The sequence below is a fragment of the Leptonychotes weddellii genome, chromosome 9 (assembly GCF_054177405.1).
Source record: "Leptonychotes weddellii isolate Sample4059 chromosome 9, ASM5417740v2, whole genome shotgun sequence".
NCBI lineage: Eukaryota > Metazoa > Chordata > Mammalia > Carnivora > Phocidae > Leptonychotes > Leptonychotes weddellii.
In genome coordinates, this window is record NC_138377.1 from 94,551,110 (window position 1) to 94,566,941 (window position 15,832).

A 15,832-nucleotide genomic window follows, 5' to 3' on the forward strand; every position below is an offset into this window, starting at 1 on the left:
TAAAGCTGCTTTAAAAAGAAGTTAGGTCCCTGCGGAAACTGATTTTTCAGAAATGCAGAGATCGTGAATGGTGACTCTGCAAGTCAGATTGCCAGTCTCTTTTAATAAATCCAGAATTGATTTTTGATTAGCTTGTCTCAAATCCGTTCTTTCAAAATAAGTTTTAATTTTTCTAGTAACTGCTCCTCTGGGCCATTTGGGTCCTAGGCCCCTCTGACAGCTGTCAGATTAACTTTTCAGTTGCCTTCAGGTAAGACAGTTCTGTCCACCTGCCCACTTTAAAACTCCTATTTCATGTGACTCAAACCTCCCCTGCTGTCCCCACACCAGTTGGGGACAAGGCACAGGGAGTGGGGTGGAGTGCACAGGTAAGGTCTGTTCTCGCAAACTTCCCTTTCCACACTCTCATTTTGCTGAGTATTCCTGGGATGGAGCTGCATTGGCCTTGCCCCTTTTGAAGACTTGTTACTTTGCCAGTATATCCCACCCTGGAAGAGTAACTTTTTAGTCTGCCACTAGGCCAGTCCCCAGCCAGCCACAGAGGCTCCCTCACCCCCAACCTGTATATGTTCTTGGGCTCAACTTCCTGCCTTTCAGCCAAACCATCCTTGTCACTCTCCATCCCCAACAGAAGTCAGCAAGCCTGATGGCATTAAGATGCCTGCCTGTCCCAGCTTCACAGATAGAAACCAAAGCCACTTCAGCACCATCACCGTGCCAGTTTGTCTCATAAAAAGCAACCTTCCCGTGGCACCTGGCTGGCTCAGCTGGTGGAGCATGCAACTCTTGATCTCAGGGTTGTAAGTTCGAGCCCCACGTTGTGCGTAGAGGTTACTTAAAAAAATAAAATCTTAAAAAAGAAAAAAAAAAAAGCAAACTTCCCATCTCCTAGTTTGTAAAAACTTGCTTTGCCTTTCCCTGTTGCCCATCAAAATCTGCCATGAACTAGAAAGACCTTTAAACTCAGTTGTCAACATGGCACTTTATCTGTAATTTACTCCTCCACCAAGCTGATAAACTCAGGCAGGAAAAACTCCAATCAGATCTTCTCACCAACTGGCCCTAACACTTCTAGCCTCATATTTGCCATTCCCAAGTCTTTATTTCCTAGATTTCCATTTCTTTATCATTATTAGACATGTCCTTCCCAATCCTTGGGTTCTCCTCCACAAACGCAAAGGCGCCCTATGTGGATCCTCCCTAGGTGCTCTGTGTTCCTCATGATGCTTTGCAAGTTTCTCCCACTAGTCAGTAAGGTATCAAGGAGCATGTGAACTCCCCTAGCACCAACACAGGCCAGGCAAGACAACAGCCTTTCAGGTGACCCTTTTATTTATTTATTTTTTTAAAGATTTTTATTTATTTATTTGACAGAGAGAGAGAGAGCAAGAGCAGGAACACAAGCAGGGAGAGTGGGAGAGGGAGAAGCAGGCTTCCTGCCGAGCAGGGAGCCCGATGTGGGACTCGATCCCAGGACCCTGGGATCATGACCTGAGCCGAAGGCAGACACTTAACGACTGAGCCACCCAGGCGCCCTCAGGTGACCCTTTTAAAGTGACTCCTCAGAATATACGTAAACACATATAGAAACCTTAAACATTTTACCGAAAGTATAATTGCAGAACTAAATAGCAGTAAGAAACTTTCATAAAGCCTCTACAGATAGTTTATAAGATTTTTATTTCTTTTTAAAAAATGGACATTAATATTCATTACATATTTACATCTCAAAACCTCCAATTTAGTGAAAACAAGACATTCAGTAGCACACTAGCAGCAGAAGGTGCTTGTAACTACTAATCATTTTTATAAAGTTATATCTATATAAAAACACTAAAGAGAATAAATAGGCTCAACTAAAGTTAATAAGAAACAAGTATACCATATTTTAAATCAGAATCTGTGAAAGTCTTACTACATAAGGATTTTCACTCCAAGCAGACAAAATACATACTAATCTAAAACTTAGAGGATAGCAGGTTAATGGATTTTCTCTTAGTTTAAGCCTATCCAACCTCAGTAACATTTCTGGATAAAGTATAAAGTTCTACTGTACATTTTAAAAGGACTGGTCCAGTTGTGTGTTCTCTATTTTTAATTGCTCCTCCTCATTTACAGCATTGGCAGCAGCATTATTATGTGGATGGTCTAGAATGTCTTTGTTAAATCCATCTAATGACTCCTCCTCTTGATCCTCACCTGTATTAACCTCTTCAATGGTCTGTGCCCTGGGTGTATTTATTAACAAGTCTGAAAGAGAAATCATCATCATTACTCCTTATAAGCACCTGATCCAATCTGACCTGATAAATATAAATCTCTCCACAAGCTTCTATCAGTGGAAATAAAATTTATGATCACTTTCTTCCAAATAGTCATTTTTATACACGTATCAAGGCCACTCAAAAATGCAAGTCTTGAAAGGTACTGAACTCACTCTTGAATCATAGCCAAATGCAACTGTTCTCATTCAATAATCACAGCTATTAGATGAAAGTTTTTAAAAATCAAATGCTCAAAAAAAAATGCTCTTAACAGCTATACATCAAAGTGATCTCTAGCAAAGAAAATTTAGGATCCTTATTTCTATTTAGGCAAATTTTAAGTCATATGTTATAAATAGAAGATGAGCCTTAAAATGCTTATTGCCAGGCACACTTTGCTAATGACAGCAAAGGAACTGCCATCAATGATACGTGGAGCTTCATGTAATTTTTCACGTGGTAGTAATAAAATATCCATTTGTAAAGTTGAAGATTAAGCTGATTTTAATTGCAAAGAACAACAATGTAGTTATACTAATTTTCACTTGCAAATTTTATTATCTTGGGTGAAACTTGTTTTATAACATGGTATCTTCACTACTTAACCATAATTCTTATTTTCCCATTTCAAAAGGAAAACTACATTGGAAATTGAGAAAGACATGCAATCTGCTTCATTCAAAACCAATTTGCATTAGCAAACCCAATCTGTTTTAAAAATAGCAAATTTTAAGAGTTTTATTTTCTTTTTTAAAAAATTTTATTTATTTACCAGAGAGAGAGAGAGAGCACACACACAAGCAGGGGGAGCGGCAGACAGAGGGAGAAGCAGACTCCCCGCTGAGCAGGGAGCCTGACACGGACCTCGATCCCAGGACCCTGGGATCATGACCTGAGCCGAAGGCAGACGCTTAACGACTGAGCCACCCAGGCAGCCCTTAAGACAGTTTTAAAATAGAAGAGAATGCATCAGATAAGCAAACTGACAGTAAGTGACACAATGCAATAAAAAGTAAGGACCTATTTAAGTCACAGCAAATGGCTCTAAAATCCTCAAAGGGTGCACAAGGCATTCTATATGTTTAGGAAAGTATCATAATAATGAATGTTCAAAATTATGATGCTAAAGATAAAATATGGGGCTCAGTTGGTTAAGCATCTGCCTTTGGCTTAGGTCATGATCCCAGGGTCCTGGGATCAAGCCCCACGTTGGGCTCCTTGCTGAGCGGGGAGCCTACTTCTCCTTCTGCCCCTCCCCTCCTTGTGCACTCTCTCTCTCTCAAATTTTTAAAATCTTTTAAAAAAATAAAGATAAAATACGTGTCACACACTTTAAGGAGTCAGGGAAGAATGTATTTTTGAAAGATTCAGAATCAAGTTGAAGTGATTAAAAAACATTTTTAAGAGGTACTCCGCTATCCAGAGAACCATCTTGGATTCATTTATTCTTTTAGGATTCCAAATAGCTCATGCTCACACACACACACGCTCTTTCTCAGATATACATAAACTTAATATATCAGATTTTTCTATTCCTAGAGGCATTTTATTTTGCAGATAGTAGAGAAGTTAAAATTTCTAACATGCCCCTAATATATTAACAGTAGCACATAAAACCCAGCATAAAATTTACCATTTCCAAGGGACTGACTGTTACTCAGTAGCTTTGCCTGCCTTCTTTCCAAGGCCAGTTGTTTATTTCTCTCAATTCTCTGTTGTTGTTCTTCTGTTAGGCTTCTACCTGACTCAGAAGCAAAATTCTCACTTTCCAATGAGTTTGTCAAAAAGGGATCTGATTGGGTAGCAGTTACATCATGGCCATGATTTTCTCCTCCTCCATCTGCAGCAGAGATGAAAGTTAGTACATCTTTAGTTAGAAAAAGCTTAATGCAGCTATTAGTTAAAAACCAGTTTAAAGTAACAAGATGCCAGACCTGAAGAAACTATTTGTTTCTTCAAATTGCTCTGGGGTGTGAGAATGTTCCAAATACTGAAGACCCTTGAACAACAGAGCAGTTAGAGATGCCGACCCCCAGCACAGTCAAAAATCCACATAGAACTTCTGCCTCCCCCAAAGCTTAACTACTAATAGCCTACTGTTGACCAGAATACAAATAACATAGTCAATTAACACATATTATCTATGTGTATTTTATACTATACTTTTAAAGTCAGCTAGAGAAAAGAAAATGTTATTAAAGAAAAGCATAAGGAAGAGAAAATACATTTACAGTACTGACCCTTAAGAAATCTGTACGTGGACCTGCTCAATTCAAACCTGTGGTATTCAAGGGACACCTATACGTGCTTGATTCAAACAAGTAAAAGGAATATTTATAAATCATTTTATTTTATTTTTTTTTTAAAGAGGAGTGATCACTTTTTTTTTTAAGATTTTATTTTATTTATTTGAGAGAGAGAGAGAGAGCACAAGAGGGGGTAGGGTGAGAGGGAGAAGCAGACTCCCTGCTTGGCAGAGAGCCCGATGCAGGACTGGATCCCAGGACTCCGGGATCATGACCTGAGCTGAAGGCAGACGCTTAACCAACTGAGCCACCCAGGCGCCCTTATAAATCATTTTAAAGAGACATTTTAAGTCAAATGGAACTACTAGTTTAAAAATATGCATCAACAGAAAGCACAAGTTCTTAGTTATGATTAGAAAATATTTTCTGCTTGGGCTAATGAACTTAAAAGAATCCAAACCATATTCTTGCTTTACCTGAAACAAAAACATTTTAATAGCTTGCTGTAGTGTCTATATAACACAGTAATAATTTTATATAAGCTATTTTTTAATAGGGTAAAACTCACACACAAAATGAAAAAGGAAGGGTGCCTGGCTTGCTCAGTCAGAGCATGCAACTCTTGATCTTGGGGTTGTGAGTTTAAGACCCACAATGCATGTAGAGATTACTTAAAAATAAAATCTTTCAGGACACCTGGGTGGCTCAGTTGGTTGAGCGACTGCCTTCGGCTCAGGTCATGATCCTGGAGTCCCGGGATCCAGTCCCGCATCGGGCTCCCTGCTTGGCAGGGAGTCTGCTTCTCCCTCTGACCCTCCCCCTCTCATGCTCTCTCTGTCTCTCTCAAATAAATAAATAAAATCTTTAAAAAAAAAAAAAAAGAATTTAGAAAAATTATTGAACTAACTTAAAATTATTGAACTAACTTAGAAGAAAGACAGGCAGTGACAAACTATCATTTATCCATATGACAGTTACTGTGTGGCCTGGGTGCTACCTTAAAAGCAGACAGCTCCACACAAGAGCTGGGCCCTCACTCATTTTTTAAATTTCAGCATACTGTGACATACAGCTGATTCTGATCACCCAGTTAAGCAGACTGTCTAGTTTTAACACCAAAACAACCCCAACAAAATGCACAAGTGGTAGCTTAAAAACATTTTTGAAAATAACAATATATAGAAGAGAAGGTAGAAAATAGAGAAACAAACAATTAAGAAAACAGCACTTCACCTTCTTCCTACATCATTCACATTACAGGGTTAAAAAAAAAAGATGTCATCTGATCTGACAAGTAGGCAAAAAAAAAAAAAAAAAAAAAAAACCACCAAGACCACCATTTGAAATATGAATTTTCACACACTAACCTTATTCTATATATATACTGTGCCTTGAGGTATTAGCTAATATAGTAAAAACCATCACAACTAGCAAACGTTTAAAACAGGTGTTTTATAATTATTCCGGTGAGGTTTAAAAATCCTATGATATTTAATTTTACAACCAAATCCCTTTTGATGTTTCTTCCTTAACAGTGAAAGACAAAAATCAATACACTTGTCCTTCCTGACATGGGAAAAAAAAATGTAGCAAGAAACTAAGATGCATTCCTTTGTCAGGAAATATTGATGGAGTACAGGGAGAAAACATTGCTAGAGAAGTTAAGAAACAAGTATTAGAACCAATTATGCAATTTTGGGGTTTCTACTATGCTTCACCTTACAGGGTGTACAGGATTCCGAGTTAATGGTAATGACATACGTAAAGAACTACTGTTTGTGAGCCATGAAAAGAGTCATCTCTTCCATAGTACATGGCCTCTTTAATACAATATTTTATGGGAAACCAATGTGAACATAACCACTGATAGAGTGACTGATAAAAATGGGATTAAAAAAATTAGAACCACACATGAAATTCACTCACTGCAACATTAACAGGCAAGCGACTGTGGCAAAGAAGCTTAAGACAAATACTCAACGTGCTACACGATGCCATCATTTTGGCACATATAAACTAACAGATAAGCAAATATAATTAAAGGGAAATAAGTACTATGGGGAAAAAGGATAGGAGAATCAGGGCTGGGGGTTCCCAGTGAAGTACAACTTCACTGAGTTGACATTTGAGCACAGTTTGAAGGGGGTAAGAGAGCCATGCAGACTTGGGGGTGGGAAGGACGACGAAGGATATGTTCAAGGCAGAGTGTAAGAGTGCAAAATCCTTACAACAAAAATGTGACTGGGAGGTTCAAAGAACAGCTAGGAGGCAAGTAGTCGCTAAAGCAGTTTGAGTGGGGAACTGTAAAAGATACAGTCAGAGAAGCAAGGGAGGTGGGGTAAGGCATAGATACTGTAGGGCCAAGGGCCAAGGAGGACATTATAAGGATTGTGGCTTTCGCTTTGGGTGAAATAAGGAGCCACTACAGGGCTCTGAGCAGAGGAGCTACAGGACTATCCATCTGTCAAATATATTAAAATTTAACCCCTGATTAACTTTTAAGAAAAACAACTGATTGAAAGAAGGTAGATGATAATTCGCTTGTGAACTTCAACAAAAATCCTTGCATCAGTGAATGGGATGGGAAAACATTAAGTGCGGTTAAGGATACTCTACTTCTATTTGGATGAATCTTAGTAAGGTAAAACCAAGATGGGGGTGGGGAGGAGAACAACTGTATCTACAACCACACCTTCAAATCATCGATCAGGTATCAGCCCAAAATTTTGGAGAAAATAAAATATTCAGTAGAATATTAAGTCATATTGTTCTCACTTTAAAACCTCACGGTAGGGGCGCCCGGGTGGCTCAGTTGGTTGAGCGACTGCCTTCGGCTCAGGTCATGATCCTGGAGTCCCGGGATCGAGTCCCGCAGCGGGCTCCCTGCTCAGCAGGGAGTCTGCTTCTCCCTCTGACCCTCCTCTCTCTCATGCTCTCTGTCTCTCATTCTCTCTCTCTCAAATAAATAAAACCTTAAAAAAAAAAAAAATAAAACCTCATGGTAATGTTCTAGTGAGAATAAAAATGTGCATTTTTGGGTGCCTGGGTGGCTCGGTCGGTTAAGGGTCTGACTTCGGCTCAGGTCATGATCACAGCGTCCTGGGATCGAGCCCCGCATCAGGCTTCCTGCTCTGCGGGAAGCCTGCTTCTCCCTCTCCCACTCCCTCTGCTTGTGTTCCCTCTCTCGTTGTGTCTCTCCCTGTCAAATAAATAAATAAAATCTTAAAAAAAAAAAAAGTGTTAGTTATCATATCAGTAGTACATGTACTATAAAAAATAAAATGCTCAAAACACTTTTCCCGTTGTAGTGCCTTTATCCAAAAAATCTGAAGACCATTCTCAGAATACAGAGAAGACAGATTCAACAACAAACAAGGCTCTATGATAGAGGCCTCTTCTATGTATCCAGTATTTCAGCAAGCCTATAATCCCATCAGTAGTCCCGTGTTCACTTATGCCTCTGCACAAATGAGTCCCTCTCTCGAAAATCACCTTGGCCTGAACTCTACTGCTTATCATTCAAAGTACTTGTGATGTGTCCTCTGTGAGGTTTTCTTTCCCCTCCCCTGGGTAAAAGCAACTATGCTCTCCTTTGCAACCTACACTATGCCGTTTCTCTCTCTAATTTCAGCACCTATCAGGTGATGTTATGTCTCACTCATTCACTAGTCTGCTAGCCCTTGAAGCAAGGGGTCTGATCTTATTCACCTTTATCCCTGAAACTCAAGCACATACTATGCAGCTCAAAAACTGCTACCGAAATAAACTACCTAACCCAGTGGTATGTGCTATGGAATCTACTGTAGTTATTAATTCCTTTCCATATACCAAATCCTATGGCAGTGATACATACCATATCTTACCAAAATATTAAATCTTGGATTAGTTAAATCACCATTCTTCACATTTTTAAAACCAATTTACCAATAACTTGGGGGAATTCTACAGGGAGCCTGTATTTTCTACCACATCTATTAAAAGTTTAAAAAACAAAACAAACAAACATGTATGGAGCCATCGCACAGAGAATCTGATAACTATACAGACCCTGTCGGCAGGAACCATATGTTTTGATGTGTGTGACCGCCTATGGTTGCACTGTACAACTAACAAATGCAATCAATACCAGGAACAGTCACATGGGTCTTACTGAAGTCCTAGAGAAATCTTCGTCAACTAAAAATGGGGTTACATCCTGATAAGACCATCATCAGTTGACAATATCTTAAGTCAAAAATGGATTCAATATGCCTCACCTATCTTAAATGTGCTCAGAACACTTACATCAGCCTAGTTAGGCAAAATCATGTAACACAAAGCCTATTTTATAATACAGTGTTGAATATCTCATGTAATTTATGGAATACTGTACTGAAAGTGGGAAAGAGAATGGTTGTATGGGTTCAAAATGGTTGTCAGTCTATCAGCTGTTTACCCTCATGACCATGTGGCTGGCTGGGCAGTGTGGCCGCTCCTGCCCAGCATCACAAGAGACTATCACAGCACATATGCTAGCCTGGGGAAAAAATCAAAATTTGAAATTCTAAGTATGGTTTCTACTGAATGCCTATCACTTCCGCACCATCATAAAGTCAAACAACCATAAGTCAAACCATTGTTAAGTTGGGGACCATCTGTGTACTGGATCTGTACTCTTAGGGGAAATGTAAACTATTTCATCATCAAATTATTCTAATTCCCCAGAGCCACTTTTAATGGTGTATCTGTATATGAACACTACATCTTGTCACTTATTTTCATTAACAAAGCACTACAAAGGATCAGTGGGTATCAGTTCTCAAAGGCTCAAGTTCTCCGACAATATATTTTTACAACATCTCTTAATGGCACTGGAGGCACGTCTTTAAGAAACAAGTGTCAAACAACATTCTAGATGTACCAAGGCATTTTAACTCATTCCTATTTACTGTAATTATGTTTACTCAATTACTCAATATAGATGAAGAACCCAGTGCTTAATCTACCCCTGCCCCAACTAGATCTATTTCTAAAAGCAAAATTATTATAAATAAACCTATATTCTTACCATTATTGCTAATAAAATCTTCATGTAAAATAGGCAGGTCAAGGCGAATTCGTTTTAAACAGGTCTGAAAATAAAGAGTATTTTTACATTTTCATCAGTAACATTTGGGGGAAAATGAGAATTTATTCAATTCTTAGTTTCAAAAAAGTTGTTCGTCAAATAACTACTATTAACTTCTCTTCTACCATGACAGATTTCAAAATGAAAATGCCAAACAGTGACTTAGCCTCAACTAAAATCCAGCCTTGGCACTATTTAGCATTACGAATGATATTCATAATAATCTCAACACCTACCTGAACTTCCTTTTTACTTCCCAGGTATTCAACTCTGTCAATAAAATCCTCGAATTGCAGTTTAGGGAATAGCCTATGTGCCCAATGCTCCATGTGTCTGATTAGCGTTTTCAAGTCTTCAGCCTGGCACATAAAAATAAAAATGCTAAATAGAAGACTCGTTCTCTCAACTGACCTTGTCAGCAGATTTTAGAATTGAATAGTAATGCCAAAGTCACTGGTGTCATTTTATAAGATTAAGAAACTTCTGAAGAAACTTTAAGAAGAGAACTATTTATTGAGCTTAGAGGATTATAGTCTAAAAGAGCACTGGATATGATTTAAAAAAAAAAAAACCAGTATAAAAACTTAACGAAAGTTAAAAGATAATCATGTATCTTTTTTTAAAAGAATTTATTTATTTGCGAGAGAGAGTGTAAAAGAGAGCACAAGCAGGGGGAATGGCAGAGGGAGAGGGACAAACAGTCTCCCTGCTGATCAGGTAGCCAGATGTGATGTGGGGCTGATGCAGAGCTCGATCCCAGGACTCAGGGATCATGAACTGAGCTGAAGGCAGATGGATAATCATGTATCTTTTCAGAACTGTAAAGTAATATGTGAAAATAAGCTTTAATAAAATATGTCAAGATATCTTTTAGGAATAACTAAACAAAATAACAGGTCCCTAAATCATATATAGAGAACAAAGCATTGAGAATTCAAAACTGAAAATACATTCAGAAATCCCAAGGGCAAAGTACAAAGACTAACAACAGTTTAAACATTCTCAGCAACTCCTCTTTATATATGAAATTTCAATTTAACACTAAAATTTTTAAAAATTAAAATGAAAAACAAAGTTTAATAAACTGGACTAATGAATAACAAAATTCCAAATTCCTGGTTTTAATGTAAAATATTTTATTCTTTTCTTAACAGTATTTTAAAGATTTATTTATTTATTTTTGAGAAAGAGTGTGTGAGAGAGCTTGCACACACGAGTGGGGGAGCAGAGGGAGAAAAATCCCCAAGCACACTCCCCACTAAGTGGGGAGCCCAATGTGGGGCTCTCTTGATCTCACAACCCTGAGATCATGACCCGAGCAGAAACCAAGAGGGGGACACTTAACTGACTGAGCCACCCAGGCGCCCCTTAACAGTATTTTAAAATAGAATAGTCAAGGGGCGCCTGGGTGGCTCAGTCCGTTAAGCATCTGCCTTTGGCTCAGGTCATGATCCGGCTCTCCTGCGATCAAGTCCCACATCGGGCTCCCTGCTCAGCGGGGAGTCTGCCTCTCCCTCTGCCTCTGCTGCTCCCCCTGCTTGTGCTCTGTCAAATAAATAATAATTAAAAAAAAAAAACACAGAATAGTTGCGGGGCGCCTGGGTGGCTCAGTTGGTTGGGCGACTGCCTTCGGCCCAGGTCATGATCCTGGAGTCCCAGGATCGAGTCCCTCCCTGCTCAGCGGGGAGTCTGCTTCTCCCTCTGACCCTCCCCCTCTCATGTACTCTCTCTCTCTCTCTCTTTCTCGCTCTCTCAAATAAATAAATAAATAAATCCTTAAAAAAAATAGAATAGTCAAAAGCACAGGCTCTGGATCACACTGTATAGAATCAAAATCTCAATCCTGCTACTTAATAGTTGTATGAGTTTAAGCAAATCACTTTGCCACTGTGCTTTCTTTTTCATGTATGAGAATAATATTATACACACTTGGTAGGGTTATGAGAAATAAGTAATACAAGTAAAGTGCCTGACACAAAGTATACACTCAAATACTGGCCATCATTGTTGTTATCTGATCTTGTCTAAGAAGCCAATGGTCAACCCTACCAGTAACTAAACATGTAATACTAAGAGCTTGCTTTGGCAGCATATATATTAAAGTAATACTGAGAATATGTGTTATCCTTCTCATTCTGATAATACAGTTTATTTGTTTGTTTTTAATTCAATCACCTAAGATTATTTTCCAGTTGTTGGGCGGAGCTGGTCAGTCACCTCACAATGTCATGTTAGACCTAGGGGTCACAAGAGAAACACCTAAATACACCTAAATACGTCCCAAGTCATACATGGAGAAAAAAGCAGTGAGGATTCAACTTTGTGACAAAACAGTAAGAATTTCCAAGGGCAAAGTACAGAAGACTAAAAAGCATAAATGCCTGGAGCCCACCCTCACCCAGTGAAGAAACACGAAATTTTTATCCTTCATATAAACTCATTTATTTTAATAAAGTACTTATTATGAAAATGATGAAGACTTCATTAAATTCAAAGCACCAATTCATCATTACAACCTGAAAATTTCAACAAGGGCAATGAATTAACTGAGATGAGTATGGTTTGGAGTTTGTTTTGTTTTTGTTTTAAGTAAGCTCTACATCCAACCTGGGGCTTGAATTCACAACCCCAGATCAAGTCCCACGCTCCACTGACTGAGCCAGGTAGGTGTCCCTCTTTTTTTTTTTTTTTTGAGATGGGTATGCTCTTAAAATATCCTGATTTACATTTAGTTTTGTGGCAAAATAGGACACAGACTTCTCTCTTCCTGTCCGCTGAAGCTGAGCAAAGGTACTACAATTTTTTAGCCTCCCAGCTTCTGAAATCTTGGATTTTTTGTATGTATGTATGTATGTATGTATATATCTATCTATTTATTTATTTAAAGTAAGCTCTACACCCAATCTGGGGCTTATATTCACGACCCCAAGATCAAGAGTCACATGCTCTACCAACTGAGCCAGCTGGGCACCCCTCCTGGGATTATTTTTTACTTTTTACCTCCTCATATCCCATTGCCTACAAGTACTGTATGTTGTTTATCTCTCTACTACTACCCTATCAGACTATCTGCACCTTGTTCACCTTCACCCTGGTAGTGCGACAGTATCTGAATTGCTGTCTGCTTCCAACCTCTTCCCTGTTTCCCATTACCCTGCATACCACACTAAGATGATGCTCACTGTTGTATTAACATTACTGTAGCTGGGCTATGAAAGAGGAAGTCTAAGCTCTCCCCTTAACTGTTGGCATTGGACACTTAAAACTCTAAAATTCCAGCGCCTGGGCGGCTCAGTCATTTAAGCGGCTGCCTTCAGCTCAGATCATGATCCCAGAGTCCTAGAATGGAACCCCCAATCGGGCTCCTTGATCAGTGGGGAGTCTGCTTCTCCCTCTCCCTCTGCTACGCCCCTGCTTGTGCTCGCTGTCAAATAAATAAATAAAATCTTTAAAAAAACTCTTAAAATTCCAATTTCCTTAACTAGATAATGGGACCAACACCTACTCTACAGGTTTGAGAATTAAAGTATTTGAAAATACTTCATAATCTGCAAAGCTCTACAAAGATATCTGCAAAAAATTGTTATCTATACTCTACATTCAAAGATAAGAGCCTTTTAGGGGTGCCTGGGTGGCTCAGTCAGTTAAGCATCTGACTCTTAATCTCAGCCCAGGTCTCGATCTCACAGTCATGAGTTCAAGCCCCACACTGGGCTCCATGCTAGGCATGAAGCCTACTTTAAAAAAAAAAAAAGGAGGCGCCTGGGTGGCTCAGTCGTTAAGCGTCTGCCTTCGGCTCAGGTCATGATCCCAGGGTCCTGGGATCGAGCCCTGCATCAGGCTCCCTGCTTGGCAGGAGGCCTGCTTCTCTCTCTCCCACCCCTGCTGCTTGTGTTCCTTCTCTCATTGTGTCTCTCTCTGTCAAATAAATAAATAAAATCTTAAAAAAAAAAAAAAAGATAAGAACCTTTAAAATAACACATTTAGACAGTGATCAACAGTTCTTAAATGTCTTCATTTTTCAACTTAAATGATGCCTATTATGAATCAGACACATGACAAGATATGTGTCATATCTTGGGGACACATAAGTGATTGATACAGGTAAAGTCCTTGCTCTCCTGAAGCCTAAAATCACTCTTCAAGGTAGACTAAGTCAGTTTTATTCCTAGAAATTATAAAGTACAAACTCAGAGCTTACAGACTTCGATGTGATTTTCCTAAAGCCATACAGAGGCAAAAATGAGACTACAAGATATGTTTTCTGATTCTTCAAGCAGTGCACTTTCCAGTACATCTTAGTTTCTCAAGAGATATGATGATAAATGATGGTATCTGTGAAACATTCTAAGAGTCCTCAGAACATGATCATGGGCCCACAGTTCTACTGATATGTGAAAGAACAAAGAATAAAAATCAGACATTTCTTACCTCATGACCTTTACCTTTGAATTTTGCCTTATCAAACACATGCCTTAATGCTGGAAGCCCTCTCTCTGAAGTTAATCTGTGAAGAGAAATATGTTTCGAATTTCAAGTTTTCTAGAGCCTCAAGGCCAAAGCAAAACCATAAGAAAAAATATTATCTGCTGAACTGAAAAAAAAAATGTGCCTGGCTGGCTCAGTCAGTTGAGCATCCAACTCTTGATTTCAGCTCAGGCCATGATTTCAGGGTCGTTAGATCAAGTTCCACAGTGGGCTCCATGCTCAGGGGGGAGTCTGCTTGAGATTCTCTCTCTCCCTCTGCCCCCCACTCTCTCAAATAAATAAATAAATAAATATTTAAAAAAAAAAAAGACAAATACTGATCTCCAAATCATCCCAAGTAAAAGTTTTTTAATATAAGGGGGGAAAAATAACATTAAAAAAAAAAAAGGAATAAATGTTTAAGGAAATAGTAAATGTACCTCTGAGCATCCAGCTTGGGTATATTCCGTTTAACTGTTCTCTTTGGAGGTACAGGAACAGGTGCTCCTCTCCCTGACTCTGGTGAAATATACCAAGATTTGATATTACTTAAATAATTTAAGCCTCATCTATAAAATCTATCATTTCTATGCTAATAGATGGATAACTGAACACAGGCACTTTTTTGGAATTCTATACAAACCTTCATCAGGTTCAGCTCCTTCACCATTTTCTCTCTGTGGAGAAACTGGAGGTGGAAAAGGAGGAAAAGTTTCATCTTCTACTTGCTCATAATCTGGTAGGTCAATCAAGCCATTCTCCTGTGGCTCCAGCATCTTTTCCTCTACAGGAAAATAAATAAATAAATAAACCTGTTTATTCATCCAAGTAGTCTCCTTATTACACAGTTAAGTTCCACCTGCAGCAAAATGCATATGTTTCAGTCGGTTAAACCGTATTTCAAACTCACATCATGAAAAGAAGTAGAGAGTAGTTATGGGAAAAAACCAGGTTAGAAATCAGAAGAAGTGAGTTCTAACATAGACCCTACCACCCAGTAACTGCATGATTTTCAGCAAATCATTTTACCTCAACTGTTGAGTCTCCCCTCAGAGGGTTTCAAACTATGGTCCACATGGGTGTGAAATAGGCAGGGTTCAGGTACCTCACCCCCACTATAACCAGAGTAGCTTTTAAAAAATCTGTTTACATATTCCTCTTCTAGTTAAGGTTTCCTTTGACAGAAGCGAAATAATCCTCAGGTTGATAACCTGAAAGGATGCTTTTCAGTACCATCGAACTTGACCTCTTAGCAACAGCTAACACTTTTGATCAGTTTCTTTTTCTGGAAAAGCAGTTTTGTTGGCTTCTGAATCACAGTACTTACTTGGTTTTCCTCCCTTTCTGGACACTCCTCCTGGATCTTCTGTGCAGATTCATCTTCCCCTAATCTGGTCAGTAAGTATTCAAGACTCCATCCTAGGCCCTCTTCACTTCTTTACATACATGATTTTAATAATCATTTATAGATGAATATCTCTAATTTTTTATCTCTACCCAGAGATACCATCAAATCTAAGCTCCAGATCCCTACTTCTCATTTTATAGCTCTTCAATTTCTCAAAGGCAACTATAACTTCTCATGTACAAAACCAAACTTCTAAATTTTCCCAATTCAGTGGGTGATATCTATCCTGCCATGCAAGTAAGAAACCTGTAAGTCATTCTTGATACTTCCTTCCCCCATCCTACATATCCTGTCCATTCTACTTCTTAAACATCAGTTAAGTCTTTCATTTCTCCCTATC

At 38.8% G+C, this 15,832-nt stretch overlaps 1 protein-coding gene, 1 long non-coding RNA gene and 1 other non-coding gene across 3 annotated transcripts; all 3 read right to left on the reverse strand.

Annotated features, from left to right (window-relative positions):
* Positions 1–1,663: 1,663 nt before the first annotated feature.
* On the reverse strand, positions 1,664–15,345 carry TIPIN (TIMELESS interacting protein). Its single transcript, XM_081831282.1, has 7 exons — positions 14,728–15,345; positions 14,525–14,603; positions 14,049–14,124; positions 9,854–9,976; positions 9,558–9,621; positions 3,898–4,104; positions 1,664–2,250 (listed from the first exon to the last, which is right to left on the reverse strand). The coding sequence occupies exons 1-7, from the start codon at positions 14,906–14,908 to the stop codon at positions 2,060–2,062; spliced, it is 921 nt and encodes a 306-aa protein (XP_081687408.1). The 5' UTR covers positions 14,909–15,345; the 3' UTR covers positions 1,664–2,059.
* On the reverse strand, positions 4,497–9,551 carry LOC145723544 (uncharacterized). The gene is made up of 2 exons (XR_014148684.1): positions 8,946–9,551; positions 4,497–4,571 (listed from the first exon to the last, which is right to left on the reverse strand). It is a non-coding gene; the product is annotated as an uncharacterized LOC145723544 (long non-coding RNA).
* LOC115939658 (small Cajal body-specific RNA 14) lies at positions 8,514–8,649 on the reverse strand. Its single transcript, XR_004074436.2, has one exon.
* Positions 15,346–15,832: the final 487 nt, after the last annotated feature.